The following is a 26,920-nucleotide window of genomic DNA, read 5'->3' as shown; positions in this document are numbered from 1 at the left end:
GGCATTGCAGCCTTTGTCGCAAATCTCTCATCTACACTGAAGCCAGCCGCTGGAGAGATTGTGTGACCAGACCGGAGCATTCTCAGAATAGGTATAGACATCTTCCCTTTACAGCATGGGTGTCCAACCTTTTGGCTTCTCTGGGCCACATTGAGTGCAGAGAAATTTTCTCGGGCTGCATATAAAATATATACTATAGTTAAGGTATATAAGTAGTAAAACGCTGCCGCCGCGACCCCCCCCCCCCCCCTTCGCTAATTTAACACCACTAGAGGATGATCAAATGAAATGAAATCAGTATACAGAAGTTTACTTCTTCTGAGAGATATTAATGGAACACTCTAACCACCATGACCGCTTCAGTGATTTGAAGTGGTGATGGTGGGAGGAGTCAGAAACACTGCACATGCTGGGATAGTTACAGTTATGTGCTGGGGGCTAGTTGCATCCCTAGCACAAGTGACTTAGGCAGCCAGAAAATGTCATGTCCTTACTCATACATGTATGAACAAGGACATGACATATTATGACACAACACAACTAAAAAACATATTGCAACAATTTACAGACACTAATGCACATACCTTTTCTACTTATTTTGACGACTTCTGGCGGTTACTGCTGGTGGGTAGTGCTGGCGGTTACTGCTGGCAGGTAGTGTTGGCGGGTACTGCTAGTGGTTACTGCTGGTGGGTAATGCTGGCGGTTACTGCTGGAGGGTACTGCTGGTGGGTACTGCTGGCAGGTAGTGCTGGCCCATCAATGCCCATCAATGCAGCCTCACCAGTGTCCATAAATGCAGCCTCACCAGTGTCCATCAATGTAGCCTGATCAATGCCCATCAGCTCATCCTCATCAGTGCCCATCAGCTCAGCCTCATTAGTGCCCATCAGCCCAGCCTCATCAGTGCCCATCAGCTCAGGCTCATCAGTGCAATCTCAACAGTGCCCATCAATGCAGCTTGATCAGTGCCCATAAGCTCAGAATCACCAGTGTCCATAAATGCAGTCTGTTCAGTGCATGGGGATTAGAGAGAGGAGAGCCTCTGGATTACACAGAGTACTGTCTATCATAGGAGCCAGTCCAGGAGGCGGGACGTCGCATGACAGCAGCCTCCGGGTAAGCAGGAGATCCCCGCTCTGTGTAATCCGGCGGTGCTCACCCCCCCCCCCTTTCCCTCCAAAACAGCCCAATGGGTCCAGCGGGACCCATGGTAGGGTTGGCCCTGGGGGCCCGAGCTTCCAGTGCACCTGCCCAGGATCAGCCTGCAAAGCGGGACAAAACTAGGGACATCTGGTCCCCCTAGGCTAGTGGCCAGTAGCTAGAATAGACTTGGAATTAAGGTGGGAGCAAGTTTAGGTATAGTTAGGAAGTCGCTTAAAAACAGGTGGTTGAGTCACATTTTTACCTTAAGCTGCAAAGTTAGTTGTATGGAGGTACACTATATTACCAAAAGTATTGGGACACCTGCCTTTACACGCACATGAACTTTAATGGCATCCCAGTCTTAGTCTGTAAGGTTCAATATTGAGTTGGCCCACCCTTTACACCTATACCAGCTTCAACTACCAGCGCATTTGAGGTCAGGCACTGATGTATGACACGAAGGCCTGGCTTGCGGTCTCCACTCAAATTAAACCCAAAGGTGTTCTATCGGGTTGAGGTCAGGACTTTGTGCAGGCCAGTCAAATTCCTCCACCCCAAACTCGCTCATCCATATCTTTATGGACCTTGCTTTTTTTGTTATAACTGGGCAAAAATACCTGTTAATTTGGGCAGAAATTGTACACTGCCTGTGGTCTCCCACAAGGAGAGTTATGGAGATGAGGAATAGGGAGATGAGGGGAGGTCTTTATTTTTTTTTAATCCATCACAAATGAAGTAGGCAGGGCTGACACTGCATGCTTAGGAATTCAGAGCCAAATATACGCCGGGTTGCTAGGTAGGTAGGAGTACACTATATTTCTGCCACATCAACAATTATTTTCCTGTACTTAAAACATGTCTAAATGGATAGAACATGGGAAAATGTGTATGTAAAGCTTTAATGCTAGAGACAGACTGCATCATTTCAGTATGTAATTGTTTTTTAATGTTACTGCTAATACCATGAAATACATCCCAGAACCAGGAAATTAAAGGAATCTCCACAATGAGGGCACAAAAAGCATAAAAACTTGACGAGGCTTTACAACTTCTCTACTATATGAAATAAAGTGTTTTTATTGTTATCTGTGTTCTTGGGAATGTCTCTTCACTTTTTGTGCCAGTTAACAATGGTCAGAAGTGAACATTAGTCTGGCTTGTAAAGCTGGGCATAGGCGATACGTTTTTTTTTTTTTCTCCCAGCCAGAGGGCTAAATGCAAAAAAAAAAAAAAACAATGATGCAGTGAAAACGGCCATACAATTCGCAGCAGACATGTGTGAATCCAGCCTAAAGCTGAACCCTGGGCACTACATTTTTCCTTTAAATATTTTTCTCAAAAGCACAAAGGATATAAATCTTGTGTGCACCAAATATCTTTGCAAACATAGTTATTAACTTTTAAAAGTAGCAGTGACATAATCATTGTGCTACAAAGAGCAGAATTGTAGGAGGTACCCAACAGGTCCACCCTCTACAGGCTGCCTGCAGAAAACTAAAGGAGGTGCAGATACAAGACCAGTCACCCTGCACAAGGAGATGGAATTATTCAGGGATACCAGCGATTTCTTATTTGGCGAATTGGGGATTCTTCAACTATTGGGGATTAAGGAATTAAAAGGTGGTGAGATAAAGTGATACCGTCACAACTGGTGGCAGTGGTGGGATGGCGTCCTAGTGTGAGGAGACACCGGTAACGTTATGGAGCGAGCTAACACCCGTGCAGCGTCCCCCATATGACGAGGAATTTCTCTGGAGGTTGCAGGAACACTTGGTCCAACAGGATGGGCCTGTATCAGAGGAAGCCATACTGGACTGGAGAGATGTCACTCGAAAGGAAATGTGGTATGAGGCCTTAGAGGATGTGCAGTGGAGGCGGAGAGAGAAAACAGAGTGTAAAACTCTGTTCCGATTGGAAAGTGAATGTTGAGTATAGTCTTCAACAAGGTCCACCTGGGTGGTACCTTGTGGGTGAAAACTGTATATAAGTCTGTTCAATAAAGTTGTCGAGAGTTCCTTCACCCTCATCTAGAGTCCTGTCTCTTATTGGGGGAATCTGCTGCAAGGGATTGCTATGGTCTTCCATACTCCCTTAGAGAATCACTGAGCTCTTGTAAGAGCTTGTGTAAGAGCTTGTTCAGCTTCACTCTATGGGGAAAGGAGGTTCACCCACAGGAACCTGGAGCCTTGTCGTAGGTCCAGGGTGGGTAGGAGATTGCGAGACCCTAACCAAGCTGCGGCGGTTTGTGGGGTCTGAAGTGGTTACGGTGTCTGGTGGAGTGCTTGGAGCCCCTCGGGAAGCACTAGGAGCATCTGTCAACGGAGGTACCCGGTCAGGGGTGCCCTCTTCCGTTACAGAGCGGTCTTTATTACAGGAAGCTCCTGCAGAGAGGGAAAGTCTCACACTGGATTACTGCACAGATCTGGAAGAAATTCACAAAGCACACCGAGATTCATGTAAGAACAATCATGCATCTTGTATCTAGACAACATTTGCTTATCCCGGAGTTCAGCTTTAACTGTCCAGAGGGTTTGGGAAACAGGTGGGTGTCACTTTTCCATTTACATTCCCATAGGTCATAATTTCTTAAAAATGATTATTCCTCTTCATCTAAGCCAGAGAGTCGTAAAACACAAAACTCTTCTTGGCTTTACCATGGTAAAAAAAAAGCAAAAACAGATGTTTCATTTACCAGGAAAGCTTGGCTAATCACTAAAGTTTTAAAAAGTTCAACATTTCAGAGCAGCATGATTTTAAGTTTTAATGAGCATGTTCTTTATATTACCACCATTAGTTAACAATAACCACTTAAACTTGTAATACTACTACCTTTAGATAACAAAGGTTCTTCATTATCAGTAAGAAACATAGCAATTTACAAGCATTTATCTGATGCATGGAATTGTTTTACTCAGAGATGCCTGCATATACCTTTAGTTATCTTCTAGAATAAAAAAAATATGAGTTATTGTAATTATAATAGACACAATGGCAAAGAATAGCCATCTAAATCATCGGTGTGAGTGGGGTCATGGCCCCCCAGGAGAGAATAGTTCCTCAATTCATCGGTATCCACAGCATAGTGGCCCCTAAGAGAGAATATCCCCCCCCCCCCCGAAATCAATGGTGTAATTGATAGAGAGAACTTTGGGGAAAAATAGCTCCCAAAAAATTGGTGTCAGTGGGATAGAGAACCACAGGGGAGAATGGCCCACCCAAATTATTGGTGTCAATGGTGGTGCTTAACTTACTTTAGGACAGGAGCCAGGACCACCTACAGATCAGTTGGTGCAGATCGATCTGCCCATGCAGTAATTTTAGGCAGGGTTCTTTCATTTAAAAAAAAGTAGTGGTAATTAGTAGTTTTATTCAGTAGCACAGCGGGTGTAGGCTTGCCACAGGATCATTCGGTCCTCACCAGCCTGAGCCTGGTGAGGCAGCAGTAGCTGTCAGAGCAGACAGGAAGCCATGGCCCAGCAGGAGGACGGTTGCAGCCCAGCAGTGGGCCATTGCCTGGTGGTCGAGAACCACTGCTCTAAAAGACAACTAAAGTTATAAATTAAGTATATTTTCACAAGCAGAAATACAGCAAATGCCTACATGTCCCATCTACCATAACAACTAATCCCCCCTCCCCCTTCAGTGCAGTCAAAAGACTTGTACCTGTACACTTGCTGTCTACCTCCCTGTCTTCACTAGCATCCTCAATGGTGTGCCTGGGGGAGGACAGCTGGACACTGCAGTGCAGTAACAACACACCAATTTGCAGTCCAGCCACATTTCCTCTAGCCCCATAACAGAAGGTCCATACATCCATACAGACCTGAGGTTGGGGAAAACACTGCAAGAGCTTGTACATTGCACCTGGAACGCAGTGATTACAGGTATAAGCGCATTTGCAAAAAAGTAATAAATGCACAATGGTACTTAGATTAATGATGCTGCATTTACTAATTTTCTGCAAAAGGTGGACTAAACCTTTACTGATGTTATTGGCCAGGTACTTTCATCCGGCTCAGTCAATTCTTAAATCAGATTGGTTGAGCCAGGTGTTGCTTACCCATGGCTTGAAGTTTGGCAGATTCCCGCTGAATCAAATCGTCTATGGCCACCTCCACCAACGTCCCCTTTATTTTAAACACAACAGGGCACAATTCTGTTGCATAGTTAAAGCGGAGTTCCACCCGTTTTTCTGTTTATTATAAGTCAGCAGCTACAAAAAGTGTAGCTTCTGACTTTTAATAAACACACACTCACCTGTCCCACAGTCCAGCGATGTGGCCGGCGGGAGCCTCAGTTCTCTCCCTCTTCTCCCCACGGCGCTGGCATCTCTAGTGTGGGAACCCGGCTGTGACAGCTTGCGGCTTCACAGCCGGGTGCACACTGCGCATGCGCGAGTCGCGCTTTACGTCCTGAGTGGATGGGCCATCTTCTGAGACCTTTGACGTGTCCCAGAAGATTGCAGGGAGGGAAGGGGAGAGGAGAACTTCCGCTCGAGCTGCTAGGCGGCCCAAGCGGAAGTGGGAGCAGGTACCTGTCAAATCTAGGTACCCGCTCCCCCCCAAAAAAAATGACATACCAAATATGGCATGTCAGGGGGTCAGAAGGCCTTAAAGCGGAAGCTCCATTTTTAGGTGGAACTCCGCTTTAAGCAATGCTAAAGAGAGGTAGTGAAGCAGATTTGTCAGAATTATGACATACTGTATATACGTTGTATTATACTACATTTATAATTCCCCCTCAGCTAAAACAGCAGTTCGACAGAATAAAATTTGCCCTGATGATTTCTTAAGTGTACATCTGATTTAAGCGAAAATCTAATTTTGATATAGAAATATAAAGCATATATATCAATCAGCCATAACATCAAGATCACTGACAGGTGAAGTGAATAACTCTAAATTATCTCATTATAATGGCATCAGAAATTTGGTGGAATATATTAGGCAGCAAGTAAACATGTTGGCCCTGAAGCTGATATGTTCAAAGCAGAAAAACTGGGCATTGCAGTGTGCTGTGTAAGGGGCTGCGTAGCCACAGACTGGTCAGGGAGCCCATGCTGACCCATGTCCACAGCCAAAAGCACCTACAATGGGCCTGAGAGCATCGGAACTGGACCAAAGAGCAATGGAAGAAGGTGGCCTAGTTTTATGAGTCTCGTTTTCTTTTACATCATATGGATGGTCGGGTGCTTACCTGGGGAAGAGATAGCACCAGAATGCAGTATGGGAAGAAGGCAAGTTGGCGGGGGCAGTTTGGGCAATGCTCTGCTGGGAAACCTTGGTTCATGCCCTTTATGTGGATGTTACTTGACAGTACCACCTACCTAAACATTGTTGATGACCAAGAACACCCCTTCATGGATATTGTATTCCCTGATAGCAGTGACCATTTTTAGCAGGTTATTAAGCCCTGCCACACTGCAAAAATGGTTTAGAAATGGTTTGGGGAACACAGCAACGAGTTTGAGGTGTTGACTTGGCCTCTGGCAAGATCTCCAGATCTCAATCTGATCGAGCATCTGTGCAATGTGCTGGAAAAACAAGTCCGATCCGTGGAGGCCACACAATTTCCAGGACTTAAAGGATCAGCTACTAACGACTTGGTGCCAGATATCACCAGATATCACAGCATACATTCAGAGGACTGATTTCATTATTTCAGTTTTGGGTGGAATGGAATCACTCATTAGTGTTTAGCTTGCAACTATGGTATTTTGTTTGTATGGATTTATGTAAGATCAGCGCAGATTGATTTTTAGTTTTGTTTTTTCTAGTGGCATCCATGCCTCAATGGGTCAGGGCTGTTTTGGTGGCAAAAGGGGGATCTCCTCAATATTATGTGGGTCATCATAATGTTATGGCTGATCGGTGTGTATGCTGTTATAGTATAAATCAGCATATTCCTTGTTCGTACACTGCTCAAAAAAAATAAAGGAATACTTTTTAATCAGAGTATAGCTTATAGTCAATTAAACGCCTGGGATATTGATCTGGTCAGTTAGGTAGCAGAGAGGGTTGGTAATTATTTTAAGCTGCTTTGGTGTTAATGAATTTAGATGCACTAGATGGGCAACAATGAGACAACCTCCAAAACAGGAGTGGTTTTACAGGTGGAGACCATTGACTTTTTTTTTCCCTACTTATTTTTTCTGACTGTTTTTTCACTAGTTTTGCATTTGGCTAGTGTCAGTGTCACTACTGGTAGCATGAGGGGATACCTGGACCCTATAGTGGTTGCACAGGCAGTCCAACTCCTCCAGGATGGCACATCAATACGTGCCATTGTCAGGTTTGCTGGGTCTCCCAGCATAGAGTCAAGAGCATGGAGGAGATTCCAGGAGACATGCAGCTACTCTAGGAGAGCTGGACAGGGCCGTAGAAGGTCCTTAACCCATTAACAGGACCGGTATCTTCTCCTTTGTGCAAGGAGGAATGAGGTATGATTGTTTATTTTTATATTAAAGTGAAGTTCCAAACAAAAGTGGAACTTCCGCTAATTTAATCCCCCCCCCCCCCCTCCGGTGCCACATATGACAGGTACCCTGTCCCCATTTCTGTCGGACCTTGCCGCAGCGAGATACGTCAGCAGTTCGGCCCCCCTTCTCCTTCCCCTGCTGCCGGGCCAGTAAGAGAGCACAGCACGCTTCTCACGTGCACAGTAGGGAACTGGCTCTGGATTCAACACTGCTGGGTTACCTTACTGGCAATGGTGGCGGCAACACCTGACAGCCGATGGAAACATTGGCTGGGGTGTCGACATCGCTGGAGTCTAGGACTGGTAAGTGTCCCAATATTAAAACACAGCAGCTACAGTATGTGTAGCTGATAAATTTTAATTTTTGGAGGGGGGGCGGAACTTCGGTTTAAAAGCCATACTTGCTTTTAAGAGTAGTTGACCTTTAGGAGTATCTCACCAAAATATAATTTCTTTACTACTTGCTTCTAAAGGCAGACTTCTGTGAAAATCAGTCTGCCAATCATAAAAGCAGGAAATAACATTTCTGGGCAAGTTGCGTACACTAACTGTGAACAGAACACCTCCAGTGTGCCATATTGCATTGTATTTTACAGAAAATGACAGAGGTTGCAGATTGAAAAGGACATTTTAATAACATTAAATTACAATATGGCCTATGTAGCAATTGTATACATTATTATTTTTGGCTATATTTTTTTCACGAAAGTGGAGATGCCCTTTAGGTCTACTGACAATAGCAGAAACTTTCTTCTGATTAGACAGCAACATTAAAATCATAAAGGTCACATACCAACACTTTCCTTTACATCTGTCTCAGCGAAACATCAGTGACTTACCCCGACCTTCGCTTTCCTCCACGTCCTGGCATTTGGCCCGCCATCCTCACCTGTCCTGTCGCCATGGCAGCACCTGGTATAGTGACAGATCCTGGGATGTCTGTGGTCATTTCTGGGAACACGAACAACTAATCAAAATCAATGTTAATCTTCAACATCACAATTATCAAATGTGTAGATTATACTGCAGGTTTGTTCAACATGACTTCATCCATTGAGAACACTGTACTACAATGTAAAATTACAAAGGTGACAGCAAGTCCTCCAATAGGACCCGCTCTACAAAGAAAGTACCAATCTGCTCATGGGCCTATTTACATTTCTGGTATACCTGACAAAAGGTATTTCTGTGCAAGATAATTAAGCCCTCTGAAGGTTAAATGGAAGCCTAAATTGAGCAGAGTGTTTTATACCTTGATGAGTGTTTCAATAGGATCTGCAACAGACTTCATGCAAACATATAAATATACCTGAACTACTTACATGTGAAGTGTTTAAAAGACTTACTATTCCATTTATCAATTATTGTGATTAACACCCCCCAACGCCACCACACACAGAGCCAGGAAGAGATTTCAACGTTCTCATATGTCACCTATCTTTTTTTTGGACAATGATGCATATTCAGGAAATCAGATTGTCACCTGTCTGGCTGAACAATGTGTGCAAGTCACAAAACTGGCTAAACAATTCATCAAACATTACCAACTAACCTTTCTATCGATGTTTAATTAGAATATGCAGTATTTACTAACTCATTTCTCAACCCTTTTTCAGTTGCAGCACCTTTAGGCACTCCAATCTAAAATGTAAAAAAAAAAATGTTTACTTAGCAGCAGGAAACCTGAGTCTGGGATAATGGAAACCTGAGTCTGGAATGATGGAAACCTGAATTAGGGATGATGGAAACCTAAACCAGTAATGATGGAAACCTGAGCCTGGAATGATGGAAACCTGAGCCTGGAATGATGGAAACCTGAGCCTGGGATGATGGAAACCTGAGCCTGGAATGATGGAAATCTGAGCCTGGGATGATGGAAACCTAAACCTGAGCCTGGGATGATGGAAACCTGAGCCTAGAATAATGGAAACCTGAGCCTAGGATGATGGAAACTAAACCTGAGCCCTTTAATGATGGAAACCTGAGCCTGGGATGATGGAAACCTAAACCTGAGCCCTTTAATGATGGAAACCTGAGCCTGGAATGATGGAAACCTGAGCTTGGAATAATGGAAACCTGAGCCTGGAATAATGGAAACCTGAGCCTGGGATGATGGAAACCTGAGCCTAGGATACTGGAAACCTGAGCACGGGATCATGGAAATCTGAGCCTGGAATAATGGAAACCTGAACCTGGAATGATGGAAACTTGAGCCTAAAAATGATGGAAACTTGAGCCTGGGATGATGGAAACCTGAGCCTTGAATGATTGAAACCTGAGCCTGGAATGATGAAAACCTGAGCCTGGGGTGATGGAAACCTGAGCTGGTATGATGGAAACCTGAGCCTGGGATGGTGGAAACCTGAGCCGGGAATGATGAAAACCTGAGTGTAGGATGATGGAAACCTGAGCCTGGGATGGTGCAAACCTGAGCCTGGAATGATGGAAACCTGACCCTGGGATGATGGAAACCTGAGCCTGGGATGATGGAAACCTGAGCCTGGGATGATGGAAACCTGACCCTGGGATGATGGAAACCTGAGTCTGGGATGATGGAAACCTGAGTCTAGGATGATGGAAACCTGAGTCTGGGACGATGGAAACCTGAGCCTGGGATGATGGAAACCTGACCCTAGAATGATGGAAAACTGAGCCTGGGACAATGGAAACCTGAGCCTGGGATGAAGGGATCCTGAGCCTGCAATGATGGAAATCTGAGCCTGGGATGAAGGGATCCTGAGCCTGCAATGATGGAAATCTGAGCCTGGGATGAAGGGATCCTGAGCCTGCGAAGATGGAAACCTGACCCTGGAATGATGGAAATTTGAGCATGTGATAATGGAAACCTGAGCCTAGGATGATGAAAACCTGAGACTGGGGTGATGCACACAACCACCTCAATGAAATTAACTTCACATCAAAAGCCCCCTCTTACATTGGAGATCTCCCAATAACATCAAAGCCCCCTTCACGTTAGAGCCCCCCCCCCATACCAGAGTCCCCCCTGTACATCAGAGGTCCCCCATCACATTATAGGCCCCTATCACATTACAGTACCCCCATGACAGAGCCCTCCCAATCACACAGTCCTCATATTGCAGGAGGCCCAGATCCAGGGCAAACTGGGTCCCATGCTCATAGCACCCTGGGGAAACCGAAACGGCACCCACATTGATAAACATTGTACTAACTGATACTTCTGACACCATATATAACACAGATCCTTAAAGCTGTACCTGTCTGGAAAAGACTGTTCAACAATCATTAGGCAGTTTGGAATGGTACTCACACTGCTCTGCACAGATGTCCCAAACTAACTCTACATAGCGACAAGAACATACATGCCAATCTTACTGATGAGTCCTCTTGAAATCCCAGAAGGAAATAAGAAACAAAATCCAACAGAAGGGGTGAATCTAACACCTGCTCAGCTTACACGTGTCCTTTGTGGAAGACGTTCCATTATTACCACAATGAATTGTCTATAGTGCTGAAAGGCTTAATCCCTCTGTTGAAGCCTAGCTCAGATTGATCGCCGTCAGTTGACGAGCCCCGAAGACAGACAAAGACTGAGATCTAGCTATGACGAAGTGACATTTACAATAGTTTAAAATTGGCACATTTACCCTGAGAATACTTTCTTGATAAGCAAATCCTTTAAAACTTTTACCTCTAATAGAAAACAAAATAGAGCTGATGGTGTTTCTTCCTAGCAGGGGAACCTGGATGGAGACCGAAGCATCATCAGTATGCAAGAAATCTGGCAGCAATGGCTGAGATGGAGGAGGGGGAGAGAATTTGTATTCAGCTCAGAACAAGGCAACATCCCTATCTGCCTGTGTTCAGCATGATCTGTGATTCAGCTGCCTGCAAGAGGAACAATCGCAGCAACAATTCCACACCAAGCACTTCCAACAGCTCTGGAATCAAACAGGTTGAACATAGGTAGATGGCATAACAGACAGAACATTCCAGTTCAAAGGGAACACTTAGATCCTGCATACTGACCATTCCACTCCTGATAGAAGAGGAAATCTTCAGGCCAAAGAAAACACTTGGCAATGGCCCATTAGTAGTAATTGATAAAAAAAAAAAAAGAATTCCCTTTGCCACAGGAAAATAACAATAACAGAGCATGTATACCCATATAAAAATGTTATAATGTTCCCTTAAAGCAGTGGTCTCCAAACTGTGGCCTGGGGGCCGGTTGCGGCCCTTTACTTGCCTTTATTTGTCCCTTGGGACACTATTCCTCCCACTGATTTGAGACACTATTTTGCCAACTGACACCAACAATGGGGCAGCATTTCTCCCACTGACACCAACAATGGGGCAGCATTTCTCCCACTGACACCAACAATGGGGCAGCCTTTCTCCCACTGACACCAACAATGGGGCAGCATTTCTCCCACTGACACCAACAATGGGGCACCATTCCTCCCACTGACACCAACAATGGGGCAGCATTTCTCCCACTGACACCAACAATTGGGCAGCATTTCTCCCACTGACACCAACAATGGGGCACCATTCCTCCCACTGACACCAGCAATGGGGCAGCATTCCTCCCACTGACACCAGCAATGGGGCAGCATTTCTTCCACTGACACCAACAATGGGACAGCATTTCTTCCACTGACAAAAACAATGGGACAGCATTTCTTCCACTGACACCAACAATGGGGCAGCATTTCTCCCACTGACACCAACAATGGGGCAGCATTTCTCCCACTGACACCAACAATGGGGCAGCCTTTCTCCCACTGACACCAACAATGGGGCAGCATTTCTCCCACTGACACCAACAATGGGGCAGCATTTCTCCCACTGACACCAACAATGGGGCAGCATTTCTCCCACTGACACCAACAATGGGGCAGCATTTCTCCCACTGACACCAACAATGGGGCAGCATTTCTCCCACTAACACCAACAATGGGGCAGCATTTCTCCCACTGACACCAACAATGGGGCAGCATTTCTTCCACTGACACCAACAATGGGGCAGCATTTTGTCCCACTAACACCAACAATGGGGCAGCATTTCTCCCACTGACACCAACAATGGGGCAGCATTTCTTCCACTGACACCAACAATGGGGCAGCCTTTCTCCCACTGACACCAGCAATGGGGCAGCATTTCTCCCACTGACACCAACAATGGGGCAGCATTTCTCCCACTGACACCAGCAATGGGGCAGCATTTCTCCCACTGACACCAACAATGGGGCAGTATTTCTCCCACTGACACCAACAATGGGGCAGCATTTCTCCCACTAACACCAACAATGGGGCAGCATTTCTCCCACTGACACCAACAATGGGGCAGCATTTCTCCCACTAACACCAACAATGGGGCAGCATTTCTCCCACTGACACCAACAATGGGGCACCATTCCTCCCACTGACACCAACAATGGGGCAGCATTTCTCCCACTGACACCAACAATTGGGCAGCATTTCTCCCACTGACACCAACAATGGGGCAGCATTTCTCCCACTGACACCAACAATGGGGCAGCCTTTCTCCCACTGACACCAACAATGGGGCAGCATTTCTCCCACTGACACCAACAATGGGGCAGCATTTCTTCCACTGACACCAACAATGGGACAGCATTTCTTCCACTGACAAAAACAATGGGGCAGCATTTCTCCCACTGACACCAACAATGGGGCAGCATTTCTCCCACTGACACCAACAATGGGGCAGCATTTCTCCCACTGACACCAACAATGGGGCAGCATTTCTTCCACTGACACCAACAATGGGACAGCATTTCTTCCACTGACAAAAACAATGGGACAGCATTTCTTCCACTGACACCAACAATGGGGCAGCATTTCTCCCACTGACACCAACAATTGGGCAGCATTTCTCCCACTGACACCAACAATGGGGCAGCATTTCTCCCACTGACACCAACAATGGGGCAGCCTTTCTCCCACTGACACCAACAATGGGGCAGCATTTCTCCCACTGACACCAACAATGGGGCAGCATTTCTCCCACTGACACCAACAATGGGGCAGCATTTCTCCCACTAACACCAACAATGGGGCAGCATTTCTCCCACTGACACCAACAATGGGGCAGCATTTCTTCCACTGACACCAACAATGGGGCAGCATTTTGTCCCACTAACACCAACAATGGGGCAGCATTTCTCCCACTGACACCAACAATGGGGCAGCATTTCTTCCACTGACACCAACAATGGGGCAGCCTTTCTCCCACTGACACCAACAATGGGGCAGCATTTCTCCCACTGATACCAACAATGGGGCAGCATTTCTCCCACTGACACCAGCAATGGGGCAGCATTTCTCCCACTGACACCAACAATGGGGCAGCATTTCTTCCACTGACACCAACAATGGGGCAGCCTTTCTCCCACTGACACCAACAATGGGGCAGCATTTCTCCCACTGATACCAACAATGGGGCAGCATTTCTCCCACTGACACCAACAATGGGGCAGCATTTCTCCCACTGACACCAGCAATGGGGCAGCATTTCTCCCACTGACACCAACAATGGGGCAGTATTTCTCCCACTGACACCAACAATGGGGCAGCATTTCTCCCACTAACACCAACAATGGGGCAGCATTTCTTCCACTGACACCAACAATGGGGCAGCATTTCTCCCACTGACACCAACAATTGGGCAGCATTTCTCCCACTGACACCAACAATGGGGCAGCATTTCTCCCACTGACACCAACAATGGGGCAGCCTTTCTCCCACTGACACCAACAATGGGGCAGCATTTCTCCCACTGACACCAACAATGGGGCAGCATTTCTTCCACTGACACCAACAATGGGGCAGCATTTCTTCCACTGACAAAAACAATAGGACCGCATTTCTCCCACTGACACCAACAATGGGGCAGCATTTCTCCCACTGACACCAACAATGGGACAGCATTTCTCCCACTGACACCAGCAATGGGGCAGCATTTCTTCCACTGACACCAACAATGGGACAGCATTTCTTCCACTGACAAAAACAATGGGACAGCATTTCTTCCACTGACACCAACAATGGGGCAGCATTTCTTCCACTGACACCAACAATGGGGCAGCATTTCTTCCACTGACAAAAACAATAGGACCGCATTTCTCCCACTGACACCAACAATGGGGCAGCATTTCTCCCACTGACACCAACAATGGGGCAGCATTTCTCCCACTGACACCAACAATGGGGCAGCATTTCTCTTACTGACACCAACAATGAGGCAGCATTTCTCCCACTGACACCAACAATGGGGCAGCATTTCTCCCACTGACACCAACAATGGGGCAGCATTTCTCTTACTGACACCAACAATGGGGCAGCATTTCTCTTACTGACACCAACAATGAGGCAGCATTTCTCACCCATTCGTATGCACTCTCTTTCCCCTGTTGCAGTAGCTTTGAGCTCAGTGATGCTGCGATGGAGAAGACAGTGGGCCACATGTGCGTGGGTGTTTGAGTATTCGCTCCTGTGATAGTGTCGGTGAGCAGTAACGCTGGCAGTATCTTTGCAACGTCCTAGCAAACGAGGCAGGATGGGATGATGCCATCTCTGGGACTTTTTCGGCCAGGTTTTGGGAGGTGTGTAAATGGCCTATACCTATAGCAAGGGCATTGCCCAACCTTAGTCAAAGCCGCACAGTTTCTTCTTATCTACAGGCACTCCTTACTTTTAAAGCTTAAATCAATCCAGCATTGATATTTCAAATAAATATTGTACAGGTAGCTTTTATTATCAATTGTCTTTTTATCTCTGATCCCATGATCTCAGCTACACCCACTTGCCATGGCCATAACAAAGATTCACTGTCAATAATGGATTCTCCATTTATGCTATAGAATCTTCAGCTGAAGAGGTGAGACCCTCTCAGATGGCTTTGTCACAGCCACTGCAAGAAACTCTGTTGGGGAGAAGAGATTTTAGCCAACTGTATGCATAAATGGTCAAAATATCAGATAAAAGTATACTAAAAATTGACCATGCACACAACAATCTGATTGGCAAATCTTCTAGCTCTACCAACAGCTATGAAGTGCAAGGCTCTGATTGGATACAAAATAAACGTACTGTTTAGGTAGGCCTGTGTTTAGAGTTTTGGTAAATCTAAGTAATAGTGAATAGATAATGTACAATGTATTGTCACGCTTTAAAAATGAATTCCAGGCATGCCATTCACATAGTTAAACTGGTCCAGCTTGGACCAATCTAACTATGTACAGTATATACCATACCTGGCCGATGCCCCTGGAAGCTGGAAATCACTGAAGAAGATACGGCTACTCCAATGATCTCCACTTGCTTCCAGGTCCCAGACTGAACGGCCGGCCAGATGCACTGTGAATACAGGAGGTCAACAGCTTGGCACAAGCGCCAATAAGAGAATGTTTTGTGTTTTCTGAATGAATGCAAAGTGTTCTCTGATTGGTCAAGGTGGAGAGTGTGATGTCACCATCCTGCCTCTCCACCTCATCCAATCAGAAAAAGATTTGCATTGATTCAAAGAATGCAAAGCATTTCCTGATGGTGCCTGTGCCAAGTGGCTGACCTCCAGTATTCACAGTGCATCAGGCTGGACGCTCAGCCTGGAAGAAGGTGGAAATTGCTGAAGTAGCAGTGGCTTCTTCAGTGATTTCCGGCTTCCAGGGGCATCACCCAGAAATGGCATATACATAGTTGTACATTGATCCAATCTGGACTAATGTAACTATGTAAAGAGGTAATTTTTTATGAGATCATGCTACTAAAGTTACCTAGGATACATTGCTAGGGATTTTTGATCGATTGCTACACCATGCAACTACATGTATAGGGATCACTAGTGATTAATCGCAGGTGATTGTGAGTAATTTCAGCAGCAAAATAGCACCATCAAATATCACCTATGAGCGCCTACCCTTAGGCTTCATCTATATGAGGCAGTGATCTGCATCAGAAGTCCTGCTCTGACTCTTTAGGCTAGGTTCACATAAATGCAAATTGGATGCGTTTTGAACCGCATCCAACTCGCATGACATATGAAATAACATTGATTTCCGTTGAAGCTGTTCACATACACTATATTACCCAAAGTATTGGGACGCCTGCTTTTACACGCACATGAACTTTAATGGCATCCCAGTCTTAGTCCGTAGGGTTCAATATTAAGTTGGCCCACTCTGTGCAGCTATACCAGCTTCACCTCTTCTGTGTAATATTAAGATTTGTTTAATGATATGAATAATTTGTGTATGACAAATATGCAAAAAAAATAAAAAAATCAGGAAGGGGGAAATACGTTTTCACAGCACTGTACACTGTATCACCCTGCTCTGCAAATGCTCAGTTGCTCTCTACTTTTTGGTACAGCGCCGAAAATATAGAGGCGATCTGTAGACAGACTAAAGATTTACTGCAGCTCAGGGGCTCTGGGCTTCAGAAAATTGGCAGCTTCCAGCAAAAAGAAACGGTACCAATGCTGGAAGGACATTACAGCACACACTAATTTTGATAGCATAATTATTATTGTCGAATGTAATATTCCTCGCTAAAGAGCATTACTTTTTAGCAAGTTGTTATGGGTAAAAGCTTTAAATCAGGCATGATTGATGTGAATGTGCAATGTATATGTAAAAGCGCTGCGTAAATTGACAGCGCTATATAAGTACCTGAAATAATAATAATAATAATGTCCAACCTGCGGCTCGGGGGCCTCATGCGGCCCGGACCTGCAGGCAATGCGGCCCACTGCCCCCTGACAATTTTTTTTTTTTGCTGGGAAGGAAGGAAGTCGGGTCGGGGGCACAGCCACAGAAACTTACAACTAACTGTAGGCAGAGGCAGCCTCGGAAGGCTTCATCCTCTAGTTGTGTTAAATTTGTGCTGGGGGGGGGGTGCGGCAGCACGGGAAGGGGGCGGTGACGTTTTATTACTTATATACCTTAACTATAGTATATATTTTATTTGCGGCCCGAGAAAATTTCTCTACACTTAATGTGGCCCAGAGAAGCCAAAAGGTTGGACACCCATGCTTTAAATCCTAATCCTGAAGGTGGAATAAACTGGAGTGAAATTTGAGTAAATGCAGTCATGTGTGTATTCTTTTTTCTTTCTTGTTGTTTCTGAGCATTATATTAAAAAAAAAAAAAAAAATATATATATATATATATATATATAATAAAATAAATAAATAATTACCTAAAAAAAGTATGTTTACACATTAGGGTGAAGCCTTACATCTAGACAATTAGAGTGTTTGATCCTTGAAGAACTCTAAAACGAATGCATTTGCTTTCAGTAAGGTTTTATCAGATACAATCATCTGGACATCTGGCAGGGCAGCATACACAGTGGTGCACAAGACCTTGTAGGACTAAACCTCTACATTGTGTAAGCTTGACCATCACTGTCAATGTACAGTTCCCCCCAACATGCACCTCACACACTATTCATAAATTGATGAGCTGCTTTCTTTTTCTTTCTTTAAGTGGCCAATCTAATGAGCAGAAAAAAGTGACGCTCCGTAAGCGTGAAGAAATGAGCGCCTCATTCCACTATTGATGCCGGCTAATTACTGGTGCACAGCACAAAATTACTGCTTTTTATGTGAAACCAGAACACTGACAGACATGGCAATCTGATAGGCTATTATGTAATAGGCTTAAGCTTCTGAGAATATATTTATGAATTTGGATCCCATACAAACATAGACAACACTGTCAAAGAATGTACATATTTCATGTTCAATTATTTAATTTGCTCCGCTTTATTTGCCAGTTTCATGGAAGAGCGCTGCCAATGTAAACTTTACACACATGATGTTGTTTCCTTTTGAACAAATCTGTTCCAGTGCTGACCTGTTATTGAGGCTTTTACAAAAGCTATTTTTTCATAAATTAAGGATTTGATTACATAATGCGGTCTCAATTTAGCTGGTAGTGTTTAGAGCAATGTAATAGGGATAGGCAATAAAAACCAATAAATATCTGAATCAGAAGTGACTTTATAGTAATAGTAATGCACATTATAATGTACGTTATAGAGTGTTACCACAACAATTAGAGTTGTATGCACTTTCACCTCATCACATATATTATTATTATTATTTCAGGTACTTATATAGTGCTGTCAATTTATGCAGTGCTTTACATATACATTGCACATTCACATCAGTCCCTGCCCTCAAGGAGCTTACAATCTAAGGTCCCTAACTCACATACATACACAGTAGGGCCAATTTTTTATACATGATCCAATTAACCTACCATGTCTTTGGAAACCGGAGTGCCCGGAGGAAACCCACGCAGGCACAGGGAGAACATGCAAACTCCAGGCAGGTAGTGTTGTGGTTGGGATTTGAACCAGTGACCCTCTTGCTGCTAGGTGAATGTGCTAACCACTACACCACTGTGCCACCCCAGTATGCTATAGCATACCACAGGGCACAGATGTAAATATCTTGTGTTGTGGTGTGCTGCATAGTAAAAATGAGTTCAGGAACTTTTTTATGCAATTGAGACATCAATGCACGAAAAAAGGTGTGCACTATAGCACCCGCTTGGTGTTAACGGTAATTGGTGTACAGCTTACTGGACTTTTGCAGAAAATCATAAGGTGCTGAATGAATACTAAGTGTCCATCTAGATGGTACCTTGCCAAATAAAGCTTTATTCCATCGTTTTCGCTATTGGTATAATCTTCTGGCCTAAGTTACATACTGAATTCATATCCCTATTTCCAGCAGAGTGACCTCACCATAGCTATAATACCTACTCGATTACCATCTTCCTGGTCTATGCACATCGGCAGATGTGTTGTGAACTATTTTAGCAGTTCACTGATGAAAATACTGTATTTATCGGCATATAACACGCACTTTTTCTCCCTGAAAACAGAGTGCAAATAATATGTGCATTTTATACGCCGATATATGCCTCTGAGGGGAGGGGGGGCGGGCGAGCGCCCAAGGATTACACAGAGCGGGGATATTCCGTTCACTCGGCGGCCGATGTTATATGAAGTCCTGCCTCCTGGACTGGCTGCTATGATAGACAGCACACTGGTCCAATGCCAGGACATATGCTGTCTATCATAGGAACTGGTCCAGGAGGCAGGACCTCGTATAACAGTGGCCGCCGAGTAAACGGGAGATCCCCGCTTTGTGTAACCCAGCAACTCTAACCTCCATGCAATGGTGAGGCTGCAGATGGGCACTGATCAGGCTGCAATGATGAGCAGTGGTGAGGCTGCAGATGGGCACTGATCAGGCTGCAATGATGAGCAGTGGTGAGGCTGCAGATGGGCACTGATCAGGCTGCAATGTTGGGCAATGGTGAGGCTGCAGATGGGCACTGATCAGGCTGCAATGATGGGCAATGGTGAGGCTGCAGATGGGCACTAATCAGGCTGCAATGATATCATTTGTGTAAAAGTTTTTACAGAGAGCACTAGATTGTCTATTGTTTTTGTTCCCTACGGTGGACCATTACATATGAGGAAAAACTGGGATCCTGATACATCCATCCAGAGTTTGACAATCCCTGATGGGGAACATCATTCTTTGACTCTGGTGAAACCGGAATCAAAGCTGGAGGTGAGCTGCTAGGAATCACTGGTGGTGGAGTCTTTTTGAGCACCTGTTTTTGAGTTGATTATCACACAGGATATCGCGCAGGATTCATTTGTTTATTTATTTTTTGGATTGATTGAATATCACTGAAGACTTTTTTTCCTTTGAACATGTTGTAATAGATACAGTATTTCACAAAAGTGAGTACACCCCTCACATTTGTGTAAATATTTTACTATATCTTTTCATGTGACAACACTGAAGAAATGACACTTTGCTACAATGTAAAGTAGTGAGTGTACAGCTTGTATAACAGTGTAAATTTGCTGTCCCCTCAAAATAACTCAACACACAGCCATTAATGTCTTAACCGCTGACAACAAAAGTGAGTACACCCCTAAGTGAAAATGTCCAAAAAGAGCCCAAATAGCCATTTTCCCTCCCCGGTGTCATGTGACTCGTTAGTGTTACAAGGTCTCAGGTGTGAATGGGGAGCAGGTAAGTTAAATTTGGTGTTATCGCTCTCACTCTCTCATACTGGTCACTGGAAGTTCAACGTGGCACCTCATGGCAAAGAACTCTCTGAGGATCTGAAAAAAAGAATTGTTGCTCTACATAAAGATGGCCTAGGCAATAAGAAGATTGCCAAGACCCTGAAACTGAGCTGCAGCACGGTGGCCAAGACCATACAGCGGTTTAACAGGACAGGTTCCACTCAGAACAGGCCTCGCCATGGTCGACCAAAGAGGTTGAGTGCATGTGGTTGTCTTTGGGAAATAGACGTATGAGTGCTGCCAGCATTGCTGTGGAGGTTGAAGGGGTGGGGGTCAGCCTGTCAGTGCTCAGAATATACGCCGCACACTGCATCAAATTGGTCTGCATGGCTGTCGCCCCAGAAGGAAGCCTCTTCTAAAGATGATGCACAAGAAAGCCCGCAAACAGTTTGCTGAAGACAAGCAGACTAAGGACATGGATTACTGGAACCATGTCCTGTGGTCTGATGAGATCAAGAGAAACTTATATGGTTCAGATGGTGTCAAGTGTGTGTGGTGGCAACCTGGTGAGGAGTACAAAGACAAGTGTGTCTTCCTACAGTCAAGCATTGTGGTTTGAGTGTCATGGTCTGGGGCTGCATGCGTGCTGCCGTCACTGGGGAGCTACAGTTCAATGAGGGAACCATGAATGCCAACATGCACTGTGACATACTGAAACAGAGCATGATCCCCTCCCTTTGGAGAGTGAGTTGCAGGGCAGTATTCCAACATGATAACGACCCCAAACACACCTCCAAGACGACCACTGCCTTGCTAAAGAAGCTGAGGGTAAAGGTGATGGACTGGCCAAGCATGTCTCCAGACCTAAACTCTAGTGAGCATTTGTGAGGCATCCTCAAATAGAAGGTGGAGGAGCGCAAGGTCTCTAACATTCACCAGCTCTGTGATGTCATCATGGAGGAGTGGAAGAGGACTCCAGTGGCAACCTGTGAAGCTCTGGTGAACTCCATGCCCAAGAGGCTTAAGGCAGTGCTGGAAAATAAGCGTGGCCACAAAAAATATTGACACTTTGGGCTCAATTTAGACATTTGTACTCACTTTTGTTGCCAGTGGATTAGACATTAATGGCTGTGCGTTGAGTTATTTTGAGGGGACAGCAAATTTACACTGTTATACAAACTGTACACTTCAACTTTACATTGTAGCAAAGTGTCATTTCTTCAGTGTTGTCACATGAAAAGATATAATAAAATATTTACAAAAATGTGAGGGGTGTACTCACTTCTGTGAGATACTGTACATTGTATATTTATTTCACTTGGAGTTTTCTGTATTTAGTCACTTTGTATCGATCCTCACTCACAATACTAAAAGATCTTTATATGTAGAAACAATGTTGGTTATACACAGATGAGTTGAGATTGCGCTGTATTTTAATTACAATTATAAGATAAGCAATGGTGAGGCTGCAGATGGGCACTGATCAGGCTGCAATGATGGGCAATGGAGAGGCTGCAGATGGGCACTGATCAGGCTGCAATGATGGGCAATTGAGAGGCTGCAGATGGGCACTGATCAGGCTGCAATGATGGGCAATTGAGAGGCTGCAGATGGACACTGATCAGATTGAAATGATGGGCACTGGTGAGGCTGCATTGATGAGCACTGACCCTTATTTTGCTTCAAAGTTCTTTAGTTAAAATTTACGTTTTCTTCCTAAAACTTCCCTCTTAAAATGAAGGTGCATGTTATACGCCTGTGAGTGTTATATGCTGATAAATACGGTAATTAAAGCAACGCAGTTCAGTATTGATAATTTTTTAAAATTTGCACCAACAGTTACATTTTCAGGACAAGCTTTCCAGGGTCATCTCCCATCTTCTAGGGTTCTAGCAGTACCTTGAACTTTAGAAGAAGTGGACTGACCCTGAAAAGCTTGTCCTGAAAATGTAACGGTTAGTACAATTAGAAAATGTATCATAGACAATACTCAATTGTGTTGTTGCAAAAGAGCACTAATACAGCTACACCATATCACCTTAAAGCTTAAGGCTAGGTTTGATCTTTATTTTGGTCTAGATTGGGATCAATGTAAGTTTGCATATCCAGTGGCGTAGCGTGGGGGGTGCAGAGGGGGCCACTGGCACCGGGCGCAACATTTAGGGGGGCGCATCTTACGCCCGCCATCTGCGGGATAATAGTGTCCCCCTTCTCTTTATTGTGACAATGCCCCGTCCGGCGGCCCGCCCGCTGTTTCCTGCATTTGGCTCTGTCTCTTTGTGCAGGACGAGCGGTGGACACTGAAGGTGTCACGTGCGGCCAGGGGGCGGGGCTGGTCGTAGGTGAAGATGGCAGCACCGCTTTTGGAGCCTCTCCTGTCTGTCCACACTGGCTGCCTCCACGCTGGCTGCTGCTGCTGGCACGCTGTGTCTCTCCTCCCCTCCAGATCGCCTCCTCAAGTCCCCAGTGTCTGGACACAGAAAGAGGTGAGTGATGTGCTGCCTGCCCCAGGGGCCCAAGGAAGTGGACATGGGAGGGGGATAGGTCAGTGTAGGGGGTTGTCATTGTAGGTGTCAGTGTATGGGGGGGGGTCAGTGTAGGTGTCAGTGTATGGGGGGTCAGTGTATGGGGGGGGGGGTCAGTGTAGGTGTCAGTGTATGGGGGGTCAGTGTAGGTGTCAGTGTATGGGGGGTCAGTGTATGGGGGGGGGGGGGGGGTCAGTGTAGGTGTCAGTGTATGGGGGGTCAGTGTATGGGGGGGGTCAGTGTAGGTGTCAGTGTATGGGAGGGGTCAGTGTAGTTGTCAGTGTATGCGGGGTCAGTGTATGGGGGGGGTCAGTGTAGGAGGTGTCAGTGTATGGGGGGGGGGGTCAGTGTAGTTGTCAGTGTATGCGGGGTCAGTGTATGGGGGGGGGGGGGTCAGTGTAGGTGTCAGTGTAGGAGGTGTCAGTGTATGGGGGGGGGGGCAGTGTAGGTGTCAGTGTATGGGGGGTCAGTGTAGGTGTCAGTGTATGGGGGGTCAATGTAGGGGTCAGTGTGTGGGGTCAGTGTAGGTGTCAGTGTATGGGTGGGGGTCAGTGTAGGTGTCAGTGTAGGGGGTGTCAGTGTATGGGGGGTCAGTGTAGGTGTCAGTGTATGGGGGGGGTCAGTGTATGGGGGGGTCAGTGTAGGTGTCAGTGTATGGGTGGGGGTCAGTGTGTGGGGTCAGTGTAGGTGTCAGTGAAGTTGTCAGTGTAAGGGGGGTTCAGTGTAGGAGTCAGTGTAGGGGTGTCAGTGTATGGGGGGGGTCAGTGTAGTTGTCAGTGTATGCGGGGTCAGTGTATGGGGGGGGGTGGGTTAGTGTAGGTGTCAGTGTAGGAGGTGTCAGTGTATGGGGGGGGGTCAGTGTAGGTGTCAGTGTATGGGGGGTCAGTGTAGGTGTCAGTGTATGGGGGGTCAATGTAGGTGTTAGTGTATGGGGGGTCAGTGTAGGTGTCAGTGTATGGGGGGGGGGGTCAGTGTATGGGGGGGTCAGTGTAGGTGTCAGTGTATGGGTGGGGGTCAGTGTGTGGGGTCAGTGTAGGTGTCAGTGAAGTTGTCAGTGTAAGGGGGGTTCAGTGTAGGAGTCAGTGTAGGGGTGTCAGTGTATGGGGGGGGGTCAGTGTAGTTGTCAGTGTATGCGGGGTCAGTGTATGGGGGGGGTGGGTTAGTGTAGGTGTCAGTGTAGGAGGTGTCAGTGTATGGGGGGGGGGGGTCAGTGTAGGTGTCAGTGTATGGGGGGTCAGTGTAGGTGTCAGTGTATGGGGGGTCAATGTAGGTGTCAGTGTATGGGGGGTCAGTGTAGGTGTCAGTGTAGGGGGGGTCAGTGTGTGGGGTCAGTGTAGGTGTCAGTGTATGGGTGGGGGTCAGTGTAGGTGTCAGTGTAGGGGGTGTCAGTGTATGGGGGGTCAGTGTAGGTGTCAGTGTATGGGGGGGGGTCAGTGAATGGGGGGGTCAGTGTAGGTGTCAGTGTATGGGTGGGGGTCAGTGTGTGGGGTCAGTGTAGGTGTCAGTGAAGTTGTCAGTGTAGGGGGGTTCAGTGTAGGAGTCAGTGTAGGGGTGTCAGTGTATTGGGGGGGGGGGTCAGTGTATGGGGGGGTCAGTGTTGGTGTCAGTGTATGGGTGGGGGTCAGTGTAGGTCTCAGTGTAGGGGAGTCAGTGTGTGGTGTCAGTGTGTGGGGTCAGTGTAGGGGGGTCAGTGTATGGGGTCATTGTAGGGGGGGTCAATGTAGGTGTCAGTGAAGTTGTTAGTGTAAGGGGGGTCAGTGTAGGTATAAGGTAGGTCTCTGTAGAGGTCAGCTAGGTCAGTGTAGGTGTCAGTGTATGGGGGGGTCAGTGTAGGAGTCAGTGAAGTTGTCAGTGTATGGGGGGTCAGTGTAGGTGTCAGTGTGGGGGTCAGTGTATGGGGTGTCAGTGTAGTTGTCAGTGTAGGAGTCAGTGTATGGGGGGTCAGTGTAGGAGGTGTCAGTGTATGGGGGGGTCAGTGTGGGGGTCAGTGTATGGGGGGTCAGTGTAGGTGTCAGTGAAGTTGTCAGTGTAGGAGTCAGTGTATGGGGGGTCAGTGTAGGGGGTGTCAGTGTATGGGGGGGTCAGTGTGGGGGTCAGTGTAGGGGGTGTCAGTGTATGGGGGGGTCAGTGTAGGGGTCAGCGTAGGTGTCAGTGTATGGGTGGGGGTCAGTGTAGGGGTCAGTGTAGGTCTCAGTGTAGGGGAGTCAGTGTGTGGTGTTAGTGTAGGGGGGCCAGTGTGTGGTGTCAGTGTGTGGGGGTCAGTGTAGGGGGGTAAGTGTGTGGTGTCAGTGTGTGGGGTCAGTGTAGGGGGGTCAATGTAGGTGTCAGTGAAGTTGGTAGTGTAAGGGGTGTCAGTGTAGGTGTCCGTGTATGGGGGGTGTCAGTGTAGGTATAAGGTAGGTCTCTGTAGTGGTCAGCTAGGTCAGTGTATGGGGGGTCAGTGTAGGTGTCAGTGAAGTTGTCAGTGTAAGGGGGGTCAGTGTAGGAATAAGGTAGGTCAGTGTAGGAATAAGGTAGGTCTGTGTAGTGGTCAGCTAGGTCAGTGTAGGTGTCAGTGTAGTGGTCTTTGTGTAGGGGGCGCAAATTACTTACCTTGCCCCGGGTGCTGACAACCCACGCTACGCCACTGTGCATATCTCATACCCGAGGTGCCGTTGTAAAAGGTGAAATCACTGTAGTAATTGCCCCAATCTTCAGGGTCCTTTGCTAAACAGCTTCTCTTCTGCATAATGATCACAGGAGTCACTCACCCAGCACTGCTACCAGTCACAAACCACCTTGTATTTTTTTTTTATTAATTCAAGGTGTTCTCTGATTGGATGAGGTGAAGAGGCAGAGGGGTGATGTCATTATCTCCATGTTTTCCAGTCAGAGAATCCTTTGTATTCATAGAAAATATACAAGGAGTTCCGTGAATGGCAGCAGTGCTGAGCAAGTGACCCCCTGTAGTCAGCATGCAGAAGGGAAGACGCTCAGTGCAGAACCTGGAAGATAATGGCTATCACTGTAGCATTGCCGAATATTAAGTGATGTCCTCCTTCCCTAGTGGTCCCTCAGTTATGAAATATTCATGCTTACATCACTCTAAGCTGGATACTCAGTATGTAACCATGCAAAAAGATCACACCTCACAATTAAAAAAAACAGAACTCTAGAATGTTATGAAAAACCATCAGGGTTATATTTCTTGTAAGGACACGTGGGGGCAGTGCCTAGGGCAGCAGAGTTAAAGCGGAGTTTCGGCCACGTAAAACATTTTTCAATAAAAATACCCCCGGGACAGTCAGGGCTAGTACATTCCACAATGGATAGCCTCTGAACTGTCCCGGTTCGCACTTACCGTTTAGAAGAAAAACGTACCTTTAAAATTTCTTCTCCAGCGCTGCCATCCAGGATGTGGGCAGCTGAAGCCGGGGCATCCTCTTCCGTGTCCTCTTCTCCCAGAATGCGCCTGCACCTACGGGGTTGGTGCTGAACCGCACTGTGTGTGTCTATAAATGTACACAGCCTGGCTCGAAAATCAAGCCAGTGTGAGTGCCCCATAGCAAGCAGCTTGCTATGGCATCACTTGGAAAGGAGGAGATAAAGCACCACTGGGGGACACTAGAAGAGGAGGTTCGGGGCTGCTCCTGCAAGACCATTCTTATTATTTTAAGAAAAAAATAAGCCTTTACAACATCTCGTCCGGCCTATAGCAAACTGAAGGC

The 26,920-nt window shown here is 46.2% G+C and overlaps 1 protein-coding gene across 2 annotated transcripts in view; it reads right to left on the bottom strand.

Annotated features, from left to right (window-relative positions):
- Positions 1–26,920, bottom strand: part of ARNT2 (aryl hydrocarbon receptor nuclear translocator 2) — a 228,672-nt gene that overhangs the window by 181,638 nt on the left and 20,114 nt on the right. Inside the window, exons 1-2 of one of the 2 annotated variants that reach the window (XM_082253228.1) lie at positions 11,294–11,475; positions 8,463–8,574 (exon numbers count right to left, since the gene is read on the bottom strand). In XM_082253228.1, the coding sequence (XP_082109354.1) occupies positions 8,463–8,572 (110 nt within the window). In that variant the 5' untranslated portion in view covers positions 8,573–8,574; positions 11,294–11,475. Of the gene's footprint in view, positions 1–8,462; positions 8,575–11,293; positions 11,476–26,920 lie in introns of those variants that run through there. The other variant, XM_082253227.1, reaches the window with a different exon arrangement.

The sequence above is a fragment of the Pelophylax lessonae genome (assembly GCF_965119305.1).
Source record: "Pelophylax lessonae genome assembly, chromosome: 4".
Classification (NCBI taxonomy): domain Eukaryota; kingdom Metazoa; phylum Chordata; class Amphibia; order Anura; family Ranidae; genus Pelophylax; species Pelophylax lessonae.
This window is presented reverse-complemented; position numbering and strand designations above follow the sequence as displayed.